The sequence below is a fragment of the Crocodylus siamensis genome, chromosome 6 (genome assembly GCF_052110815.1).
Source record: "Crocodylus siamensis isolate JL-2025a chromosome 6, ASM5211081v1, whole genome shotgun sequence".
NCBI classification, from domain to species: Eukaryota; Metazoa; Chordata; order Crocodylia; family Crocodylidae; genus Crocodylus; species Crocodylus siamensis.
Window position 1 is genome coordinate 22,035,285 of NC_143400.1, and position 18,898 is coordinate 22,054,182.

The 18,898-nt window shown below is 53.5% G+C and overlaps 1 protein-coding gene across 13 annotated transcripts; it reads right to left on the reverse strand.

The window, feature by feature from the left end:
• Window positions 1-18,464, reverse strand: LOC149861601 (uncharacterized). 13 transcript variants are annotated; one of them, XM_090052364.1, is made up of 9 exons: window positions 18,084-18,445; window positions 12,737-13,446; window positions 12,419-12,629; window positions 11,920-12,009; window positions 10,828-10,991; window positions 7,666-10,375; window positions 6,186-7,493; window positions 4,392-4,812; window positions 1-2,692 (listed from the first exon to the last, which is right to left on the reverse strand). In XM_090052364.1, exons 1-6 carry the CDS (start codon window positions 18,094-18,096, stop codon window positions 8,915-8,917), a joined length of 2,649 nt encoding a protein of 882 aa, XP_089908490.1. In that variant the 5' UTR covers window positions 18,097-18,445; the 3' UTR covers window positions 1-2,692; window positions 4,392-4,812; window positions 6,186-7,493; window positions 7,666-8,914. The 13 variants fall into 13 exon arrangements, with proteins under 13 accessions (XP_089908490.1, XP_089908489.1, XP_089908496.1 ...); XM_090052363.1 differs by lacking the exon at window positions 4,392-4,812 and having other exon boundaries at window positions 1-609; XM_090052371.1 differs by lacking the exons at window positions 1-2,692; window positions 4,392-4,812 and having other exon boundaries at window positions 5,548-6,319; window positions 7,666-7,757; window positions 7,862-10,375.
• Between the last annotated feature and the right edge of the window lie 434 nt (window positions 18,465-18,898).

Here is an 18,898-nt window from a genome sequence, read left to right on the forward strand (position 1 = left end):
TTTGGATTCTGCTAAATACAAAGGTCAACTTTATTTTCATTGAACAGTAAGAATAACTGAAACCAGAACAGGAATTCAATGAAGTAGAAATTCTTGTACGTAAGTCACAATTGCACTGCTAGGATACCTATTACTGTCAATGTTAGAAAAGACTATGATCAGAGAAAAAAAAAAGCTTAGAAACTCCGAAACTAACTGTTACAAACATCAAGTTTTGTCATTCATTACAGCTCAACTGAGACATCTCACATTGCAGTGATTTAATATGTGAGATCCTGGTTGGTGGGCTGCCTGGAGAAGCTGCAGGGGGGCACAGGGGGTGGGGAGCAGATGGCCCCATTCCCAAGACCCTCAGGACCAGGACAGTGATCCGCACACCAGCAATTACCTAACAATCCTGGTGTTTTTGTGTACAACTCCTTTGTGTTTTTTGGCTGTTCTCGTGAAGGACCCTGGTAACTCTTCCCACACAGACCAGTGAACCTGTCGGACCAGTTCTTTGACCCATTTGCAGCCTTCATTTGGGCTTGTCACTATTCGATCTGTTTTGGCATTGCCTGCCTTGCTGGTTGTCCTAATGGTCGGGGGGGCGGGTATTTGCCAGCAGACCTGGAAAAATTAACAAAAGGGGAATCAGAAATACATTCTGTGAGAAGACCAATTTTTGGTGTGGTGTGTGATGTGCAGGTCACACACTTACCGAATCAGCATGCCTAGGTTTCCAGTACGGGGGCAGGGACTGTACGTGCCTGTCGCGGGGAAGAGTGCTACCTGATTCTGTGTTATGAGTGTCGCCACATAACCATAGGTGAGCCACTTAATCTCCCCACCCCCCACGCACACGCACCCTCCAACACAGTCAAAGGTCATAAATGTACATAACAGCTTAGCAAGCATTGGCTGGGCTTTCTCACACCTTTTGTGGAGCTGGAGGAAGGTCTCTCCTCCAGCTTCTCTGAACCTACATGACATGTCCCTGCATGCTCTGCTGTGCTCCGAATCTGAGTCGCTGGCAGCAGCACGGGTGGCCAGTGAGGTGGGAGAACTGGGAACGCTGGAGCTGCTCACGGGAGAGGATGCCCTGGCCCTCACAGTGGGTCGTGTTCCACACCTTTCCGTTACTTTTATCACTTGATGCAGATACTGATAGTGAAGAACATGCTTTACAGGGGTCCCTGGGTGCTCTGCCTTGGCAACATCCCTACACAGCTTGGCACAAAGTGACTTTGCCTTGACACGGCACTGTTCGGGGCTTCTGTTGTGTCCACGGTCCACCATTCTGCTGGAGATATTGCAGTAAATGTGCCGGCTTGCTCTCGGCCTGATCGTGAATTGAAGAAGCACCTCTGGTTGCACCATAACATGGACAAGGCTGTTTACTTCATTCAAGCTCCATGCAGATCTAGACCTCCTCTACACTCCCCGTTTGGTCTGCTTTTGATGTTCCTCAACCATGTTGGGTCTGTGGGTGTACCCCCCAGTGTTCAGGGGCCACAATTTATAGATCTCGAGCTGACCTCTGCATGAATAGGTTACCCCCGTCCCCGCCCTGCGCAGTTGTCTATGTAAAGGTAGAAGACAAGACATGTTGCACAGGAGAGTAGCAGGTTTTGCACCAAACCAAGGTGTAGAGCAAAGTAATTTTAAGGGCAGTCTGGGTTGAGCAGATGAGGAAACACTGATAGGAGCAGCTATGTCAAACAGTGTCATCCTGACACACACTTTGGGCGCAGATTAATTTGGTGTACACAAGGCACCGCAGATTTCCCTGCAGGGTAGCTATGCCTGGTTAAATAAAACACATCAATTGTCACTGATAAGCAACCTGATTTAAAAATTCAGAGTGCAGGCAAAGGTGGGTTCAGAAAAAGGGTGTTGGATAGCTGGTCATTGTGAAAGGGTGCCATTTATAAGGCTCTCCTGTCTTCAAGACAGTGCTGGAACTGGAGGGGCCTTGGGTCCCAAAAAGGTGCATTTTGCAGTCTGGAGCAATCAACCAGCTTTCCAAACCTGGGGTGCATGCTAGGGAGACCTCTGAAGCCTGGATGTCAAAGGTTGCATGGTGGCTTGGGGAACCACCAGGGCTGACTTCACCTGCCATCATCTCTGGCTCCGTGGGGAACAGAAACCAGGGTGCAGCCAAGAGGAAACCCCAGAAAAGGTCCCTTGCTGCTAAACTCCTGGGCAGACTTGCAGGACCAGACATGGAGAGCTGAAAGTATCTGTGTTCCTGGTGCCAGAACGGCATGTGGAGTTGAGTCATTCCTGGAGCAGGCTGGATTGAGATGGTGCTGCCCAGGAGAGATGAGGAAACAGTATCAGGGTCAGCTAGGTTGGCCAGTGTCAGGGGGAGCCATTAGGGCAATGCTGGAACTGGGGGAAATCCAAGGTCCCCAAAAAAGAAAGCCCCACCAAGATAGACTGAAGAGGAGAAACATCCCTTTGGTGCACACCCACTGGCAAGCCCTGTGTGCTGGGTGGGGCCAAGGTGTGGCAATGTGCGCAAGCCCAGTACAGCCATGGGCAGCTTGCATGGCACCCTGCACTTCTCATTTGACTGGGCTACACCATGGAGCATGGATTTCCTGTAGCAAGTCGTGGTCAATGTGCTCACATAACTTTTCAGCGATGAGTGAGCTGCTTTCAAAAAAGGGCTTGGTGCTTAGGGAGACATCAGGCACCCTTCTGTGGCCTAAAAGACATGGACAAACTCACTTGCAAGACCACACATGGGGCACAGAAAGTATCTGGGTTTGCTGCTGTTCCCCCTGAACCCAGAATTCTGCCTCTGGAGGGTTAATGAGGGTGACAGACATCTTGGTGTCTTCTCAAGAAGTATTCCCTGGACCACGGGTTGTCAACTGGGGGTACACATACCCCTGGCGGTACTTTGAATGGTGTCAGGGGGGACACAAGGGTGGGTGGGGACAGAGCATTGCCACCCCATGCCACTGCTTCACAGGAGCAAGGCTGGGGATGGGCAAGAGCAGCCCAGACAGCCACCGTGCAGAGGCAGCTGAGGACAAGCAGGGACCCGGACAGAGGTGCCAGAGGCAGCTGAGGATGGGCAGGTGCCTGGTGCCACCACAGCATGCCCGCACTACCTGGGCTGGGCGCCGAGCTTCGGCCTCCACCTGCAAAGCTCAGGCCAGGACAGGCAGCACCTCCCCTTGCTGTCCTAGCAGCCCAGCCCCACCCCATGGAGCAGGGGGTGGGTTCCCCGCACTGAGGCCATTGGGGCTTGTGGCAGCCCCGACCCTGCCTCTCACCACTCCGCCCACCTGGAGGAGGGGCTGGGCCTTGCATCAAGTGTACAAGCACCCAAAGGATTTATTCTATACCCCCTAAATTCAAATGGTGGGTTTTTAATTGAAACCAACCATTTCCTTTTTTCCATCATGTCATGGTAAGAGGCCTGATCCTTTCATTCTTTTTTTTTGTTGAACCCAAGCACAGGTAACTGGTGCCTCTTGAGTCGGGGGGGTCACATGCCCCCCGGACACCAGTCAGTGACTGGGGTGGGAGGGTCCGATCTTGTTCACCAAAAAGCAGCCACGCCACTTCCAGAAGTCCCGCGGCCACTTCAGGAAGCAGCATGGACACTTTTGCTGACAGTCCTTCTCCCCAGCCGGTGCTTGCAGGGTGGGCACTGGTGCTCCCACCTGCCCCCCTACCCACCAGCTAAATGGGAAGTTCAGCCTGACGGGGGGGTGCACTGGTGGTTGCAGGGGGTGCACATACACCCCCAAGCACCCCCTATGTATTACCACTGCCACAGCTTGTCTGCCGTTGAGGGGTAAGCTGCCAGCTGGCTGAGTGGCCCAAGCTGGGAACGGGGCCCAGGCCTTCCATCCATGGCAGCAGTGACCCGAGGCTAGCCAGGTGGGCCATTAGCGGGCCGGGTGCTACCCCACCTTGGAGGCTAAGGGGTTGGGGAATAGTTGCATGGAGCTGGGTGCTACCTCTGAGCTGAGGCTGCAATCAGCCGATTAGCAGCCCTCCTGGGCAGCCCAGAGGGCAACGCTGCTATGGAGGGAAGGATTGGGACCAGTGCACCATCTTAGTCAATCTGTCACCATCCAGATCACGGAGAACCTAAGCAATTAGGGACGATCCATAATAAAGTCCTTCAAAACAGTGGGCCATGGCTGAGATGGAGGGAACAGGTGCTGGAAGAGACCCTAGGGTTTTTTTGTGTGGGCTTCATTATGCAGGTGTATGTTACAAGAACAGATCAACACTTGCATGGCTTCGCCCAGGAGTGGCCACCAAAGTACCAGATCATTACTTGATGGGTTTTGTCCATTCCAGGGCGGCTAGCTAACAGGAAGTCATGGCATTAACATAGTATCCCTAGGGTCTGGCTGAACCTAGGAGCATGCAAATCTTACCCTTAGTGAAAACAACCCCATGCTGGACTTCAGGAAGTGGTCAGGTGAAGGCAGCCTGCTCTTCAAGAGGAACTTCTTCCCAGGTGGTGGCTGAGACTGCAGCACCATTGGCTAGATGGTGCGAGGATGTTGTGTGGCTTCAAAAGGGGCTAGGCTTCAATGGTTCCTGTGCCCAGTTAGCATCATATTCCACCTTCTTGGAGACAGTATCCACCTCCCCATTTCTATGTGATCTGAAAATATTGGAGTGAAACATGGAAAGGGCCAACCCCAGTGAAGCTGTCTCTTGTTTAGTGCTCTGGCCACACACAAATATTCTCGTGCAGTGTGAACGTAATTTGTGTAAGAGCATGAGGAATCAGGGCAGTCTTCAGAGCCATGGTCACTGGCGTTTGGACTGCAACTCCAGAAAACCCTGGGGCTGGAGGCAAGGGGGAAGAGAAGAGTAACTGGAGGCTGGAGTAAGGCAGGAAGAGAACAGCCCTGCACAGGGGAGCACACAGTGGAGCTGGTGATCCCGCTGGCTCAGACTGGCCCAGGACTGTGGACTGAAGGAGCTGTATCCACACTTGGGAGCAGCTGCAGCTGTTTGATTGCTAATGCAATTAAAACCTTGTTTGGGGAACACTTCTGGAGGTGTAAGGGGGTGGCAGGGAATTAAGGTGTTGAGTGCCTGTTACCACGATGTTGCTGTTCCTTTACCTTTTACTTGTTCCCTCCCTTCAACTCGTGACTCCAACCCCTCTGCTTTTGTATATACAAGTGGGAATTCCCCTTTGTTTCTTGTGCCAGTTTCTGGGTTCCAGGTTGACAACTGGACTTTTGTGATCTGTAAGCACCTGTACTTTGTGCCATGGCTCTTCAAAGTATTGCCACCACTTCCTAAAAGCAACTCTGATGCCCATGAGTTCACAGATCAGGATCTCAAGATTTTTCTTCTGAGGTGAGTTTGAAGGAAAAGAAGATGCAGGCATGCAGGATTTGCTTTGGGCCCTATCACTGTGAGAGCACCATGCTTTTACAGTGCTGGATGCATCCATTTCTACCATCAATGAAAAGGTGGGGTCTGGATGAGCTATCACAGGGGCAGGCACATTGCAGATATTCAAAGGCCCATTTCAGATATTCAAAGGCTCACTGGGCTTCCACAGACCAGTAATACTATAATTTTTTACTTCGTAGTGTGGGGAGAGAGAGCCACCAATAATTAGCAGTAAACCTAAAACAGTTGGCCAGATGTGGAAAGTGCAGCTGGGCTCTAAATCACCACCTCCATCTTCAACTTGCTCAGCACCTCTTTGTGTCTCTGGAATCTGAACCAAGGGGAGATAAATCAAAAGGGAAGATCTACTAGCTTTATCTATCGTGGTGGGAATGCCATCTTGTAATAGGAGCTGGAGCCTAATACGGCTGTGGCCATGGCTGTAAGCGGAAACCTGATTTCATCACCAGGGTCCCCAGCTGGACTTTCCCATGTTCTCAGTCACTTGCTGGAGCTGCTGTGGAAGAGAAGCAGGCATCAGGACCTTGGTGGATTTAGGTGCCTCCCTGTGCTCCTATTCAACCATGCTCAGGGCCCTAACAACAAATGCTTATGCATCTATTGTGTAAAGCACCATCCTTTTCTGCATAAGACTCTGTCACAAAAAAAAAGTCACAGCTGCATTCGAGAAGCAGGCTTGGAAGTCAGGCATTGTGAGGAGACTTTAGGGGACCTTAACTGAAATGCAGCCACGCTCCCCTGTGGGAAAAGGGTGGTTAGGATTTCCATTCCTTTGAGACACATTCCCTCACCTACACGTTGACTCCAACCTCCATTGCCTCTTAAAATTCAGCAAGTAATGGGAACATTCAAAATGTGTCAAAAAACCTCCGATTTCCTCTCTTCTTTCTGTGGCCACCTCCAACAACAAGACAAACCAGCCCTCCTGCCAAAAAACAGGTTCATTCAGAAGTCTCAAGGTTATTTTCTTAAACACTGTAATACAGGGAAAAGAAGGGACCATTTTTATACACTGGGGGTATCAGCAGAAATGAGAATAATGGAGGTGAATAAGCGTGCCCCAGGATAGGTGATTAACCTCTTGGAGTAGCTCCTACGGGACAGTCATGGAGCCAGATGGGTTTGGCATTAGGATGGAAGCCCCACTATTCCCAATGAGAGATTACGATGTGCTGCATTTCACCCACAGGATGGCTTCATATTTTCCCCACCCTTCCACAGAAGAGGCAACACCTGTCATGGGCTGCACCTTCTTTACCCATACTGCCCCATTTAACCCAGAATAGAGACTCTACTTCCCCCTTGACAGAGGTTCCTTCAAAAGGGCAGAGTCCTTGGTGCACAGCAGGACATGGGTGTAATGCCTCGAGGGGGACCAGCTTCTGCTCCTGAGGGTCAGAAACAACCCCTGGATTGCGTTGAGTCTTCTCAAAAGGGAAGGGGCTGGGAAATCACAGAAATATCAGCCCTGGGCAGGATTCTGGGCCCTGGTGTATTCCCATTTCCCAACTCTGGAAACAACATAGATACCAACCATGTTGGGATACCATGATAAGTTGTGGGACTTGATTAGCAAGGAATATGTTTGTCGGCACAGCATAGGATAGGGCCATGGGGCCTGACAGCTCTGCACCCTGTGAGACTGTGCCATTGGGGTGCGGACTTGCTCAGGTCTTACACTCAATGTAGGTTACCCAATTCTTGCCTGCTGCGCCTTGATGTTGAACTTGTCTTAGTCAGGAGGTGACCAACTTCTGTTGCATATAATTCTGGATGTATCTGGTCTGGTATCTGGTCCAGTTCTTCCCTGAGGCTCCAACCTCCCCTACATTGCATCCTAGCACCCTGCTATTGTATTTGTTGTGCCCTCATCCCCCAACGGGCAATCCTTGGCTGTTCTTTACCCCAGCCACTCCGTTCATGTCTTGAACCTGGTTTACAGAGGCTGTTACCATGCCGATCCTCCAATCAGTTGGTCACCATTTGATAAAAGAAACTCAGGTAAGTCTTGGCCGAGATGGTTGTTGCTGCTATGGACTTCTTCCCTCAGCCTGGGAAAACCTTAAGGCTGCGGGTCTTTCTCATATGCCCAGCCCTCCCTAAAGTAATAAAGAGAATGAGAAAGGAAAAGAAAAGGGCTTAATGATCCCCTCCACCTTGCTAAGGTGTTTCCCAACCTTGGATGAGTTGGTGTCTGACCTAAACGCTTCAGCAGCCCCTGCCACTTTCCCCCAGTGTGATGAGTCTGTCTGCCAGCCCTCAATAGCTCACCTCCTGGTAAGCCTGCAGTCTGCTCCCCTGCCAGCGTGCAGGGTCCTGCTCCTACTCCCAGGGCTGCAGCCCAGCCTCTTGGGTTCTGAGACCTGGTGAGTAAAAAGAAAAAGAAGAATATAAATACAAATGCTTAGAGGAGCACTGCTGGCACTCCAAATGGCATCTCTCCCTCAGCATGTATCCCAGCAGGTACTCCTCATGTTCACAGCTGCTGCAGTCTCTGTGATGGCACTCAGGCTAGTAGAGCCCCTCCAGGCTCTCAGGAGCTATCTCCACTGTTGTTCCCTGGTCCGGCACTCCTTCAATGGCATGACAGCATCCCTGGCTTTCCCCCATTGTCCGGTAGGTCTCCTTGCTCTTCCATGGCCATGGCAGTGGGCCAGAAATACCTACGATGCCGTGGGCTGAGCCTGATCGAGGAGCAGCTCATAAATTGCTGCAGCTGCTCATCTCCTGTTGTTGTCCATTCCAGCAAGAACAGTGGGTCTCCTCCTGCTGCAAACTTGTAAGCATTTTCCTTCACTTCTTTACACTGTTATACAGAATGGCATGAAGGAAAGCAATACTGGTGGAGGGGGAGGGGGGCAGCTGGCACCTGGTGGTACAGAGTTCTGACAAGGGACTGAGAGCAAAACCTGCTAAACTAGGCTCATGGGGTAGCAATAGAAGCTTCTTGCAGACTCAGTGGGCAGGTGCAGGGCTGGGAGAAGAGTAATGTGGTGGGGAGGAAAGGCAAGGTCAGGGTGTAGGCCAAGGAATGCTTCCCTAGCAATAAATGTCCTCCTTCCTGCAACTCACAAGTCTCATATACCAAAACCCTGGGAGCAGGAGGGAAGAAAAAGCTGGGAGTCAGTCAAAGTGAGTCCCTGGGTGTCATTTGGGGCCAGCTGTCTCAGGGAGGGCACCCTATTGTGAAGGCACTTCTTACCCCTGGAAGCACTGGCTGCTTTTAGAGAAAGATGGGGATGGCACAGGCTACAAGGATGATGCAAAAATAATCTCCTCACAGGTTCCCCCAGCAGCTGGGCTGGCCTCGGCCTGAGATGTTTCCTTTTAACCCCACCCCATCATCAAACCTTGGAGGCCAGCCTCTGTGCCCTTTGGGTTCTACAGTGCCCTAAAATGGGTGAATGATGGGTGAACTCTTCCTGCAGTCCACTACCATGAGGCTGCTTGCCTGGATGCAGACACTGGAGGGTGCAGAACAGGGGGATGTTCCCAAGCCCTTCCTGCATTGCTGGCAGCATTATGGATGCTCCCGGATATGGATGCACTGGTGCTGGGCCAGTTTGGAGGAGTGAGGAAAGCACTTCCCACACTCCAAGCACTGATGTGGTTTCTTCTCTGTGTGGATGAGCTGGTGCTTTGCCAGGTTAGAGGATCGGGAGAAGCTCTTCCCACACTCTGGGCACTGATGTGGCTTCTCCCCTGTGTGGCTGAGATGGTGCTGAGCCAGGGTGGAGGAATGAGCAAAGCTCTTCCCACACTCTGAGCACCGAAATGGCTTGTCCCCCGTGTGGACAAGCTGGTGCCGGGCCAGGTTGGAGAACTGGCTGAAGCTCTTCCCACACTCTGAACACTGATGTGGCTTCTCCCCTATGTGGATAAGTTGGTGCCGTGTCAGGTTGGAGAATTGGGCAAAGCTCTTCCCACACTCCGAGCACTGATGTGGCTTCTCTTCTGTGTGAACAACTTTGTGCCGGGCCAGGTGGGAGGATCGGGTGAAACTCTTCCCACACTCTGAGCACTGATGTGGCTTCTCCCCGGTGTGGATGAGCCGATGTTCAGTCAGGTGGGAAGACAGTTTGAAGCTCTTCCCACACTCTGAGCACTGATGTGGCTTCTCCCCTGTGTGGATAAGCTGGTGCCGGGCTAGGCTGGAAGACTGGGTGAAGCTCTTTCCACACTGCAAGCACCAATGTGGCTTCTCTTCTGTGTGAATGACCTTCTGCTGAGCCAGGTGAGAGGATTCGGTAAAGCTCTTCCCAGACTCTGAGCACTGATGTGGCATCTCCCCAGCGTGTATGAGCCAGTGTTTGGTCAGGTTGGAGGACAGGTTGAAGCTCTTCCCACACTCCGTGCACTGATATGGCTTCTCTTCTGTGTGGATACGTTGGTGCTGAGCCAGGGAAGAGGACTGATTGAAGCTCTTCCCACACTCTGAGCACTGATACGGCTTCTCCCCTGTGTGGATGAGCCAGTGCCGGACCAGGTGGGAAAATTGAGTGAAGCTCTTCCCACACTCTGAGCACCGATATGGCTTCTCCCCGGTGTGGGTGAGCCGGTGTCTGGTCAGGTTGGAAGACAGGTTGAAGCTCTTCCCACAGTCTGAGCACTGATGTGGCTTCTCCCCTGTGTGGATACGCTGGTGCTGAGCCAAGCGGGAAGAGTGAGTGAAGCTTTTCCCACACTCCAAGCACTGATATGTCTTCTCTCCTTTGTGGATGAGCCAGTGCTGGGTCAGGTTGGAGGAGCAGGTGAAGCTCTTCCCACACTCTGAGCACTTATGAAGCTTCTTCCTTGTGTGCATGCACCAGTGCCTGGCCAAGCTGGAAGGCTGCTTGAAGCTCTTCCCACACCTGGTGCAGCGATGTGGCTGTTCCCCGCTCTGCACACACTGGTGCTGGGACAGGTCTTGCCAGGAGATGAAGTCCTTCCTGCACTCAGTGCAGCGGTGTGTCTTCCTCCCCCGTTGGATGCCCTGGAGCTGAGACAGGGAAAAGAAATAGGTGAACGTTACTATGCATGATGCAGCAGTACTGATGCTTCCTCATTTTGCACATGCAGGTGCTTGGCCATGTCTGAGGAGCATACAAAGCTCTTCTCCCATTTGGTGAAGAGGTAGGGGAGGTGTCCAGAATGGATCTGGTGGTGAGCAGCCCGGGTCAAGAGGCAGGTAAAGCTCTTCCCACACTTGGTGCATACGTGTTTCTTCTCCACATTGTGCCTTATCTTGTGCAGAGCCAGGAGTGATTGGCTGTTAAAGGTCTTCCTGCACTTGGGGCTGTTATGGGTGCTGCCCCTGTACTTAGCAATGAGCTCCTGTTTCCCTCTGAGGCCTCCCTACTGCCTTTGCTTGCTCTTTATGTTTCTCAGCTCCACAGATTCTTCCCTGTACCCAAGGCTTTCTCCACCCTCACACCCAAATGCAGATGGTACCTGGTTCACCGCTACATTCTCCTTCTGCGTTTGGGATCTCTCACAACTCTTGTGCCATGGCTCCTTCTCTCCCAAACTCCATAGGGAAGTCTGCGCTGGCTCCAGGTCTGCGGGCCTTTCCACACAAGTCTCCTCCTCAGCTCTGCTCAGCAGCCAGGCACCTCCTTCATGGGAAAGAAAAATTCCAGATTAGTCCCTACCTGCTGGCAAAGAGAAAATACTGCTTTTCCTTCTACCGGGATGGACCTCAGATCAGGCCTGGACCTTAGCACTTGTACTCCCTCAGGAAAATAAGGTGTTCCTGCCATAACCCCAAGTGCTGGGGGTGAGAGAGTGGCATCTGCCTGTCCCAGGTTAATGTTCCCTACTTGGTGGAGTTCAGAGCCAGACTCTTAGAGTTTCCAGCCCAGCTGTCAGCACCCATCACCTCAGGTCATGCTAGGAAAAGGAGATGTGGGATATGTGCGTTAAGCTTGCAAAAAACATTTTTCCTGATACTTAGTTGGTCTAATGCAAGATACCACGTCTACCCAAAGAACCATGCCTACCTATGTCCTTAGACCAACACAGCTACAACAAAAAACCCCTTAGGACAGTACCTGAATGGCTCCATGCTCTAATGGGCTGAGCAGGAGGGGAGGAGCAGGGCTGTGTTTCCTGCCTGCTTCCAGGGCAAGATCTGGTGCAGGGAATGAGTCCATGGAGCTTTCCTCTGCTGATGAGACCTAGGTGGGCTGCTTGTCACAGGAGTCTACACCGGGTCTAAGGCCTTGGCAGGAACCTGAACCTGGACTCTGTGCTGAATGTCAGGTTTTGTGACACTCAGGGCCCCAGAGACAAAACAGAAAGGGGCAATTCTCATGCAAAGCATGGGGTATTCACTTCCCCCAACAACTTCTGAAATCTTCTGAAGCCCACCCATGTTTATTGCAGCCTGAGACCATGATGAGACACTTCCTGGCTTCCAGGGGCACTGGGAAAGAGCATCACATGCCATGGAGCCTTGACCCCACCAAAATGTTGTGGCAGAGATTTCTCCACTGAGGGATGGTGCCTCCTGCTGTTGGAAAGGGTCGAGCCAGCGCTCCTTACCTGCTCCTGGGGAAGGGCCTCGTCTTGGGGACCAGCCTGAGGAGCTTTTGTCAGCTGAGCACTCCCAAGTCTCCTCCGTTTTGGGGTAATCTGCAAAACACAGACCTGGTTTAACTCTACTGGAACAAGGCAGAGGTCACTGGGGTTTCTGATTTCCCAGTCACATTCACCAGTGCCTAATAGGACACAGAGGACACATGGGGGCATAACTAAGGGGTGATTGAACATTGGCTGTTGGAACATGAATAACGACATTGATTGTTACCATGGGAGTGCAAGATAAACCCTCTTTCTGTTGGTTGCTTTACATATTCACTGAGAAAGATTTGGAGTCCTCAGCCTGGGAGCTGCCCACCCACAAAAATTAGAGCTCTATCCCAGCCTAGCCACGTGGTTACATCTACTGCAGCCCTGGCAGCTATTTGAGCATCTCCAACTGCATGCAGGATGGCCACTCTGTCACCCAGACCCAAGCCCGGGCCTCCATCCTGTATCTTACCTGGCCCCTGGTGAGGTGGGGACTCCTCTTTGGGGACTCGAGCTGGCTTGTCCCAGGGCCCTGGGGTTTCCCTCTCTCCTGCCTCTTCCAGAGGCCTGTCTGGATGATAGGCCTTGGGGTGCTCCATCCAGGTATCAGCATGTTTCTGCAGTGCCCCAGTGGGTTGCATCTTGTCCGAGGACACCTCTTCAACCTTAACACTCATTGTGATCTAGGAATGAAATAAATATGTCACTGGGGAGCCAGGATCTGTGCAAGACAGGGATGGGGGAAGTTGCATAGCACTGTGCAAGCATATGCAGATGGAAACACTCTCACCTGGAGCTTCTCACCCTCCTCCTGTCCCAGCTGGAACCCCTCGGCCAGGGCCACGGCCTCGGTGCAGGTCTCAACATTGTGCCCCCACTCCCAGCTCTGCATCTCCTGGGGCAGGATGGCCAGGAACTGCTCCAGCACCACCAGCTCCAGGATCTGCTCCGTGCTGCGGCGCTGCGGCTCCAGCCAGCCCCGGCACAGCTCTTTCAAGCAGCTGCAAACCTCCCGCGGCCCCTCGGCTTCCTGGTAGCAGAGGCCCCGGAAGCGCTGGCGCCAGGTCTCTGGGGTGGGGACATCATCTCCTGATGCCAACTTTGGGGTCTCTGAGGGAATCTCGGGCTCAGAAGGGGGCTGCATGGCCTGATTCACCTCCTGCCCCCGGATCTCCTGGTGCTGGACCAGCTTCTCCTGCAGCTGCTGATTTACTGCCTGTGGTACGGACCACTTTGGGGACACCCCCCCAGTCCTAGCATGGACAACAAGAGGTACTTTTGTCTTCTCATTCCCTGCCTGGACAGTTCCTGGGTCCTGCTCCTCCAGCTTCCCCTCTGTCTTCACCACGGCTGCAAAGGGAAGGTCCATGGCTGCTACAGACTCCAGCGCAGCAACCACTGGCTCTACCAGGCGAGGCCTCACCCAGCTGGGGCCTGGACTCCCGCTCTCCCTGAACTCACGCACAGCACCTGCCAACAGGGTCTGGTCTCCGGAGCCCCCTGTGGGAAAGAAGACAGCACAAACTTTACCATGTGATGGGAGACCCAGGACCAGGACCCTGCCCTAGCACTGAAGTCTGCCCAGCTCTGATGTCCCCAGCTGTCCCCACTCAGAGCAGCCTCAGGGATAGCCTCACTTCCCATCCTGCCCCAGCACAAGCTGTGGGGACTGAGGTCACTCCAGACATACCTGTCCCCACAGCTGTCACCTGTAGGCACCTGCGTTGCACCAAGATTGGCCCAGGTCTCTCCCTCATGGTCCCTCAAGTGGTCCCACAGCCCTGATTGCCCTCCCCCATTGCATCTGCATAGGACACAGCTCCTCCTCCAGTGCCCCCACCCAGCCCTAGAGCCCCTTCCCCATGCTCTACCTGTGGCCCTGCAGCCACGTGGCTGCATCTCCTGCTCCACAGGGCACACAGAGACCCTGGGCACTGCCGCCATATCTGACAGCCTGGCATCCCTTTCCATGGCAAGACTCAGACCAACCCCCTGGTGCCCTCCCCATCTTCCTCTGTGGTCTGTGCACCCCCTGCCTGGCCCCATTCAAGAGAAACAAGTGCACAGCCCCTTCCCCCAAACCACCCCTATAGCCCTGCCAGTGGTTCTCACTCCCGACCCTCAGCTCCTGCCCCCCAGACCCCAGGCAGCAGCTCCTGTCCTGAAGTGGTGCCTCCTCTGCCCTGCAGGTGCCCTCCATCTCCCACTACCTGCTTCGATGTCCTCCCCATGCTGTGCCAACAATCAGGTGGGGTGGGGAGGGGGCAGGGAGAGACCCTGGCCACCTCCAGAACAGCAACACATCCTGCTCCTGGTTCCACCTGCCTCCCCTGGGCAGCTCAGTGTCCATTTCTGCCCCAGAGCTGCCCCCCTGCAAGTCTCTCATGGACCTAGGTCTCCCAGGCTGCAGTCAGCTGTGTTTGCTGTACATCTGCTGGAACTGAAAACAGGCCTTCTAGATGTCCCCAAGAGAGGATGTGGGCCAGTGCCCACCTGGAAACTACCAGCCTCCCTTGCAAAGGGAGGCCACTCTGGGCACTTCTAGTGAGCTCTTGGGGCAAATAAAGAAGAAAAAGGGAAGGCAGTGTGAGACTATGGGAGAGGAGGGAAGCTGCAGGGCTGAGACCAGAGCAAGCCCCTGGAGCTGCAGGCTGCAGAGGGGGCTCTGGGCTGACTGCATCCCACAAAGGGACCAGGCAGTGGCCATGATGGAAGGAAAGGTCAGGGTCAGGAGGGAGGCAGAACTTTGGAGCTGCTACCTAATGCGCTGGGATGCGAGGGACAGCGCGCTGCATGTGAAGTGGCAGACGCAGGTGTGGGTGAGGGCGGCTGGGATTTCCTGAGAGTGTCTGCGCAGGGTGCAGGCAGGACAGGAGCCAGGAGGGGCTGTGAGGGCTGAGTGGGCACGGATGGGGTCTCTCTGTGGCTGTGGGTGGGGAGGGCAGGCAGTTGAGGGGTCTGCCTGTGCTGGCAGGGGCAGGCCATGGTGGTGCCAGGCTGCAGGGTTTGCACACCAAGACCCGCAGCTGCTTCAGCTGCCACCCTGGAAGGGTGACGTTTCTCCCAGGAGACGAGGAGCAGCAATGTCCTTGGCCTGCTTCTGTGTCACAGGGTCCCTGCAGGAGCTCCCCTTAGTTGTGCTGGGGATGAGACTGGGGCAATCAGCTACTGGATGGTGCAGGGAATAGCAGGCTGATGGGGGTGAAGGGGTGGAGCAGGCTGGTGGGTGAAACTGGTGGATCATGGGGGAGTTGGGAGGTGGAGGACTGGGCCTGTGGGGCCATAGATGGGACAATACGGGGGGGGCTACGAGGCTGGGCACAGGCTCTGAGGGCAATGATTTCTGGACAGGTGGGTGCTATGGGAGAGGGGAGCTCTGGGATTCGGGTGTAGCAAACCCCTGTGGTGTCAGGCACAATCACTACAGCCAACAAGGGCTTTTCAAGAGCATCGCAGGGATTAAGGTCACAGGCAAGGGGCCAAAGGGAAGGGGCACATACAGGTAAACAGACAAGGTTCTCTGGGTAGATGTGGTATCTTTTATTAGAGCAACTAAATAGTTGGAAAAATTGTTCGTGGTAAGCTTTCAGGCACAAACACCTTTCTTCAGGCACAGGGAGAGTCTGCTGGTGTTTTTGTGCTCTCCTGGGTAGAACAGAGGCCATTATGATAGAGGTGCAGTGAGACGTTGGTTCATATAGTATTGGTATTGATAGCAAGAAAAATGACATGATCAGCAATCGGTTTTCCTTGGCCACTGTGGCTGAAAATGTCACCAATAAATGTTGTGTGCATGTGTGCAGCTGCAGCATACACGCAGCCAGGAATGCAGCCCCGCTCCTCAGATAGCAGCATCTCACCAGTAAGTCTGTGGGGGAGAAGGACCATGGGGGAGAGAAGGGGCATGGAAGTGTAGATCGAAGCTCCCATGGTGAGGGAGGGAGTGACACAGGGGCAGGGGGCTGCCCAGTTGGGGCAGGGCAAGATGATGGATACAGCTACTGGCAGATCATACTGGGGGGGACCAGGTCCCCACCACCATGAGCACCCCCAGGGGAAGCATGGGGGGCATATCCCTCCCAGATTTGGGGAGGAGAGCAAGTGTGGGTTGCCGGCTGCGGTCTTGGCAGCCAGCACTTATGCCGGACTTTTCCCAGTTGGGTGGGGCTGGGCTGGGACTGCAGTGGGAGTGGGTGGCAGCAGCAGTACTGGGAGTGGGGGCTATGGTGAATTTGGGGGTGATTGTGGCCCACAACATAGCCCCACTCCCAGCACCACTGCCACCCCCCACCATCTGAGCACAGCTATGGCCCAGTCCACCTACCAAGAAGAGGCCAGCACATCCCCTGGCCCCAAGCCCATAGTGGGCAGCCCACCCTTGCCTCATGCACAAATCCGGGGGACACATGCCCTCATACCCTCTCCTGGGATGTGCACAGTGGCAGGAGCCACCCCCCACCCTTACTGGACAGAGGTGGCTCTCCAAGCCACTGGGCTGCAAATCAGCTATCAGATCAGTATCAGCCGATATGGCTGATTAATAATCAGTAGTTGGTATCAGCAAAAAAAATCTTTATCAGTGCAGCCCTTGAATATGCAAAATGCAGGTCTGTGAAAATGCAAATGTGAAAATACAAATTTAGTTGTGAATGTGCAAATCCAGGAATGCACAAGCCAGAAAACCCAAGCAGACCTATAGTATCCAACCATGGAAACCTAACTGAGGAAATATCAGGTTTTATCAAATCCACCCTAAAACCAATTGTCATCCAAAGACCGAGTTTTGTCTAAAGCACAAGAGATTTTCTACACAACCTTAAAAACATAGACCACCTTCCCAGCAGTACTCTCCTAGCCACCATGGATGTTACCAACTTGCATACCAACATCCCATGCCATGATGCCATCCAAGCTTGCCTTACATATCTACAAGAGTGAGATTATAACTCCAAGTACAGACCTAGAGTTATTGCTGAATTAATACACTTCATCCTCACACACAACAACTTCACTTTCAATAGCCAACGCTTCCTCCAGACCATGGGCACAGCCACGGGCACCAAAATGCCCCTATGATATGCCAACCTTTTATGGCCCACCTGCAAGAATTCCTCAAGAACTGCACCATCAAACCTATGCTATACTTAAGATATATAGGTGATATCTTCATCATTTGGACCAAAAACCTGCAGTCTCTGATTGATTTCCATCACAAATTCACTAACCATCACCGCCCCATCAGACTATTTCTTGAATAGTCCAGCACCAGCATTTCCTTTTTAGACGCTATGATCAACATCCAGAACGGTAAAATACAAACCACCATATATGAGGAACCTGCAGTCAAAAAGAAAATCCCCACAAATCCTACACCACTAGTTACGATATACCAGCCCTCCCTGGACCCTACACGGAACTTCCTCAAACAATTACAACCCATAATAGAAGAAAACCCTATAGTTAGAGAAATCTTCCCAGAACCACCCATCCCAGCCTTTAGATAGGCACCAGACCTCACCAACCTCATCACCAGAAGCAAGCTTCCTATGGCCCAAAGCACACTGAAAGGATGCAGACCATGCCAGGACAAGAAATGTAAAACCTGCCAACACATCCCCCCTCCCCTCTCCTCCCCCCCCACAATCACTACACCCCACAGCAGAGCCATCGCCATCCCTGGGTCTCACACCTGCACCTCCAGAAATGGAATATATCTCATCCAGCGCACAAAATGCCCCGACGGAGAATATGTACGAGAAACCAAACAACAAGTGCGTACTGGAATAAATGCGCACTGAAAAGCCATCAAAGAAAAAAAAAATACCCAGTGACCTGGGGGTGCCCACTGCTCGGGAGATTACCACGCTGTCTGCAAGCTCTCCCTTCTAATCCTCAAAGGGGATTTTGGAGATCAGCCTGCAAACGTCCCTTGGTAAATCTACTGGGATCCAAAAATCTTGGACTCAATACAGACATGCAATCTAACCTGTCTGCGCTAACCCCAGGTGACCAGTCTGCATTTCACCAGCTACAGTCTATCACCAGTGCCCCCTTCCCCCAACCCCAACCTCTCTCCCACAGCTATTGTCTCTCCTTCCCTGGCATCCTCACTGCCACGCATCTGCATTTTCACAGACCTGCATTTTGCATGTTGGCAGCTCTTCCACCCGGGAGGGCACACAAGCACCAGCAGGCTCTCTCCGTGCTGGGAGAAGGGCGCTTGTGCCCGGAAGCTTGCAGAGAACAAACGTCCCCACTGTTTAGCTGGTCTGATACAAGATATCGCCTCTCCCCGGCGAGCCGTGTCTGCCGGCGTGCTCAGCCCAACGCGGCTGCGACCTGCACCCCGGGACGCAGGGAAACAAGCGCCCGACCAGAGCGGCATACACTCACAGGGCGGGCGCCAGGCAGCGCTCAGCACCGCGGCAACGCAGCCCGCCCCGGGCGGTGAGCTCGCCGCCGCTTCCGGCCGCTTGGCGGTCGGGTGACGTCACTTCCTCTTCCTGCTTCCGGTGCCTCTGGGATCTGTAGTCCGGGTCGCGGCCGGCGGGCCCCGCGGGGGCGTCGCCTCGTGTTACTCTCCTACCCCGTTTCCAGCAACACAACCCATGCGCTACAAGGCGCCGTCTGCCAGGCGCTGCCCTGCCGCCGGGCCTCGGGCGGAAAGGCAGGCCTGAGACATCGGCGTTGGCATCACCCAGGGGACACGGGTTAAGAAAAAAGTCTGGTTCTCCATAAACAGTTTTCGGTAAAAAAAAAATGATTGGGTCGACCAGAATCCTTGACTGCGCAGCAATGGGTTTCCACGGCGCTGCCCGCTCCAGCTTAGGGGCCCTACCCGTTCGAACACCCGGGCTTGGGCAGGAGCTGTGCCAGGGAGGGCATTGGTGGGGCTGTGCCTGCCTGACGGCTCGGGCAGGGTGGGAAGGGGCTGATCTGCTGGAAACTGATT

Coding starts and splice junctions, on each gene's coding strand:
- LOC149861601 (XM_090052370.1), bottom strand. Junction 12,630..12,736: donor AGGAGGGTGAGAAGCTCCAG/GTGAGAGTGTTT, acceptor TTTCATTCCTAG/ATCACAATGAGTGTTAAGGT. Junction 10,376..10,827: donor AGAATGTAGCGGTGAACCAG/GTACCATCTGCA, acceptor TCCCTGTCTCAG/CTCCAGGGCATCCAACGGGG.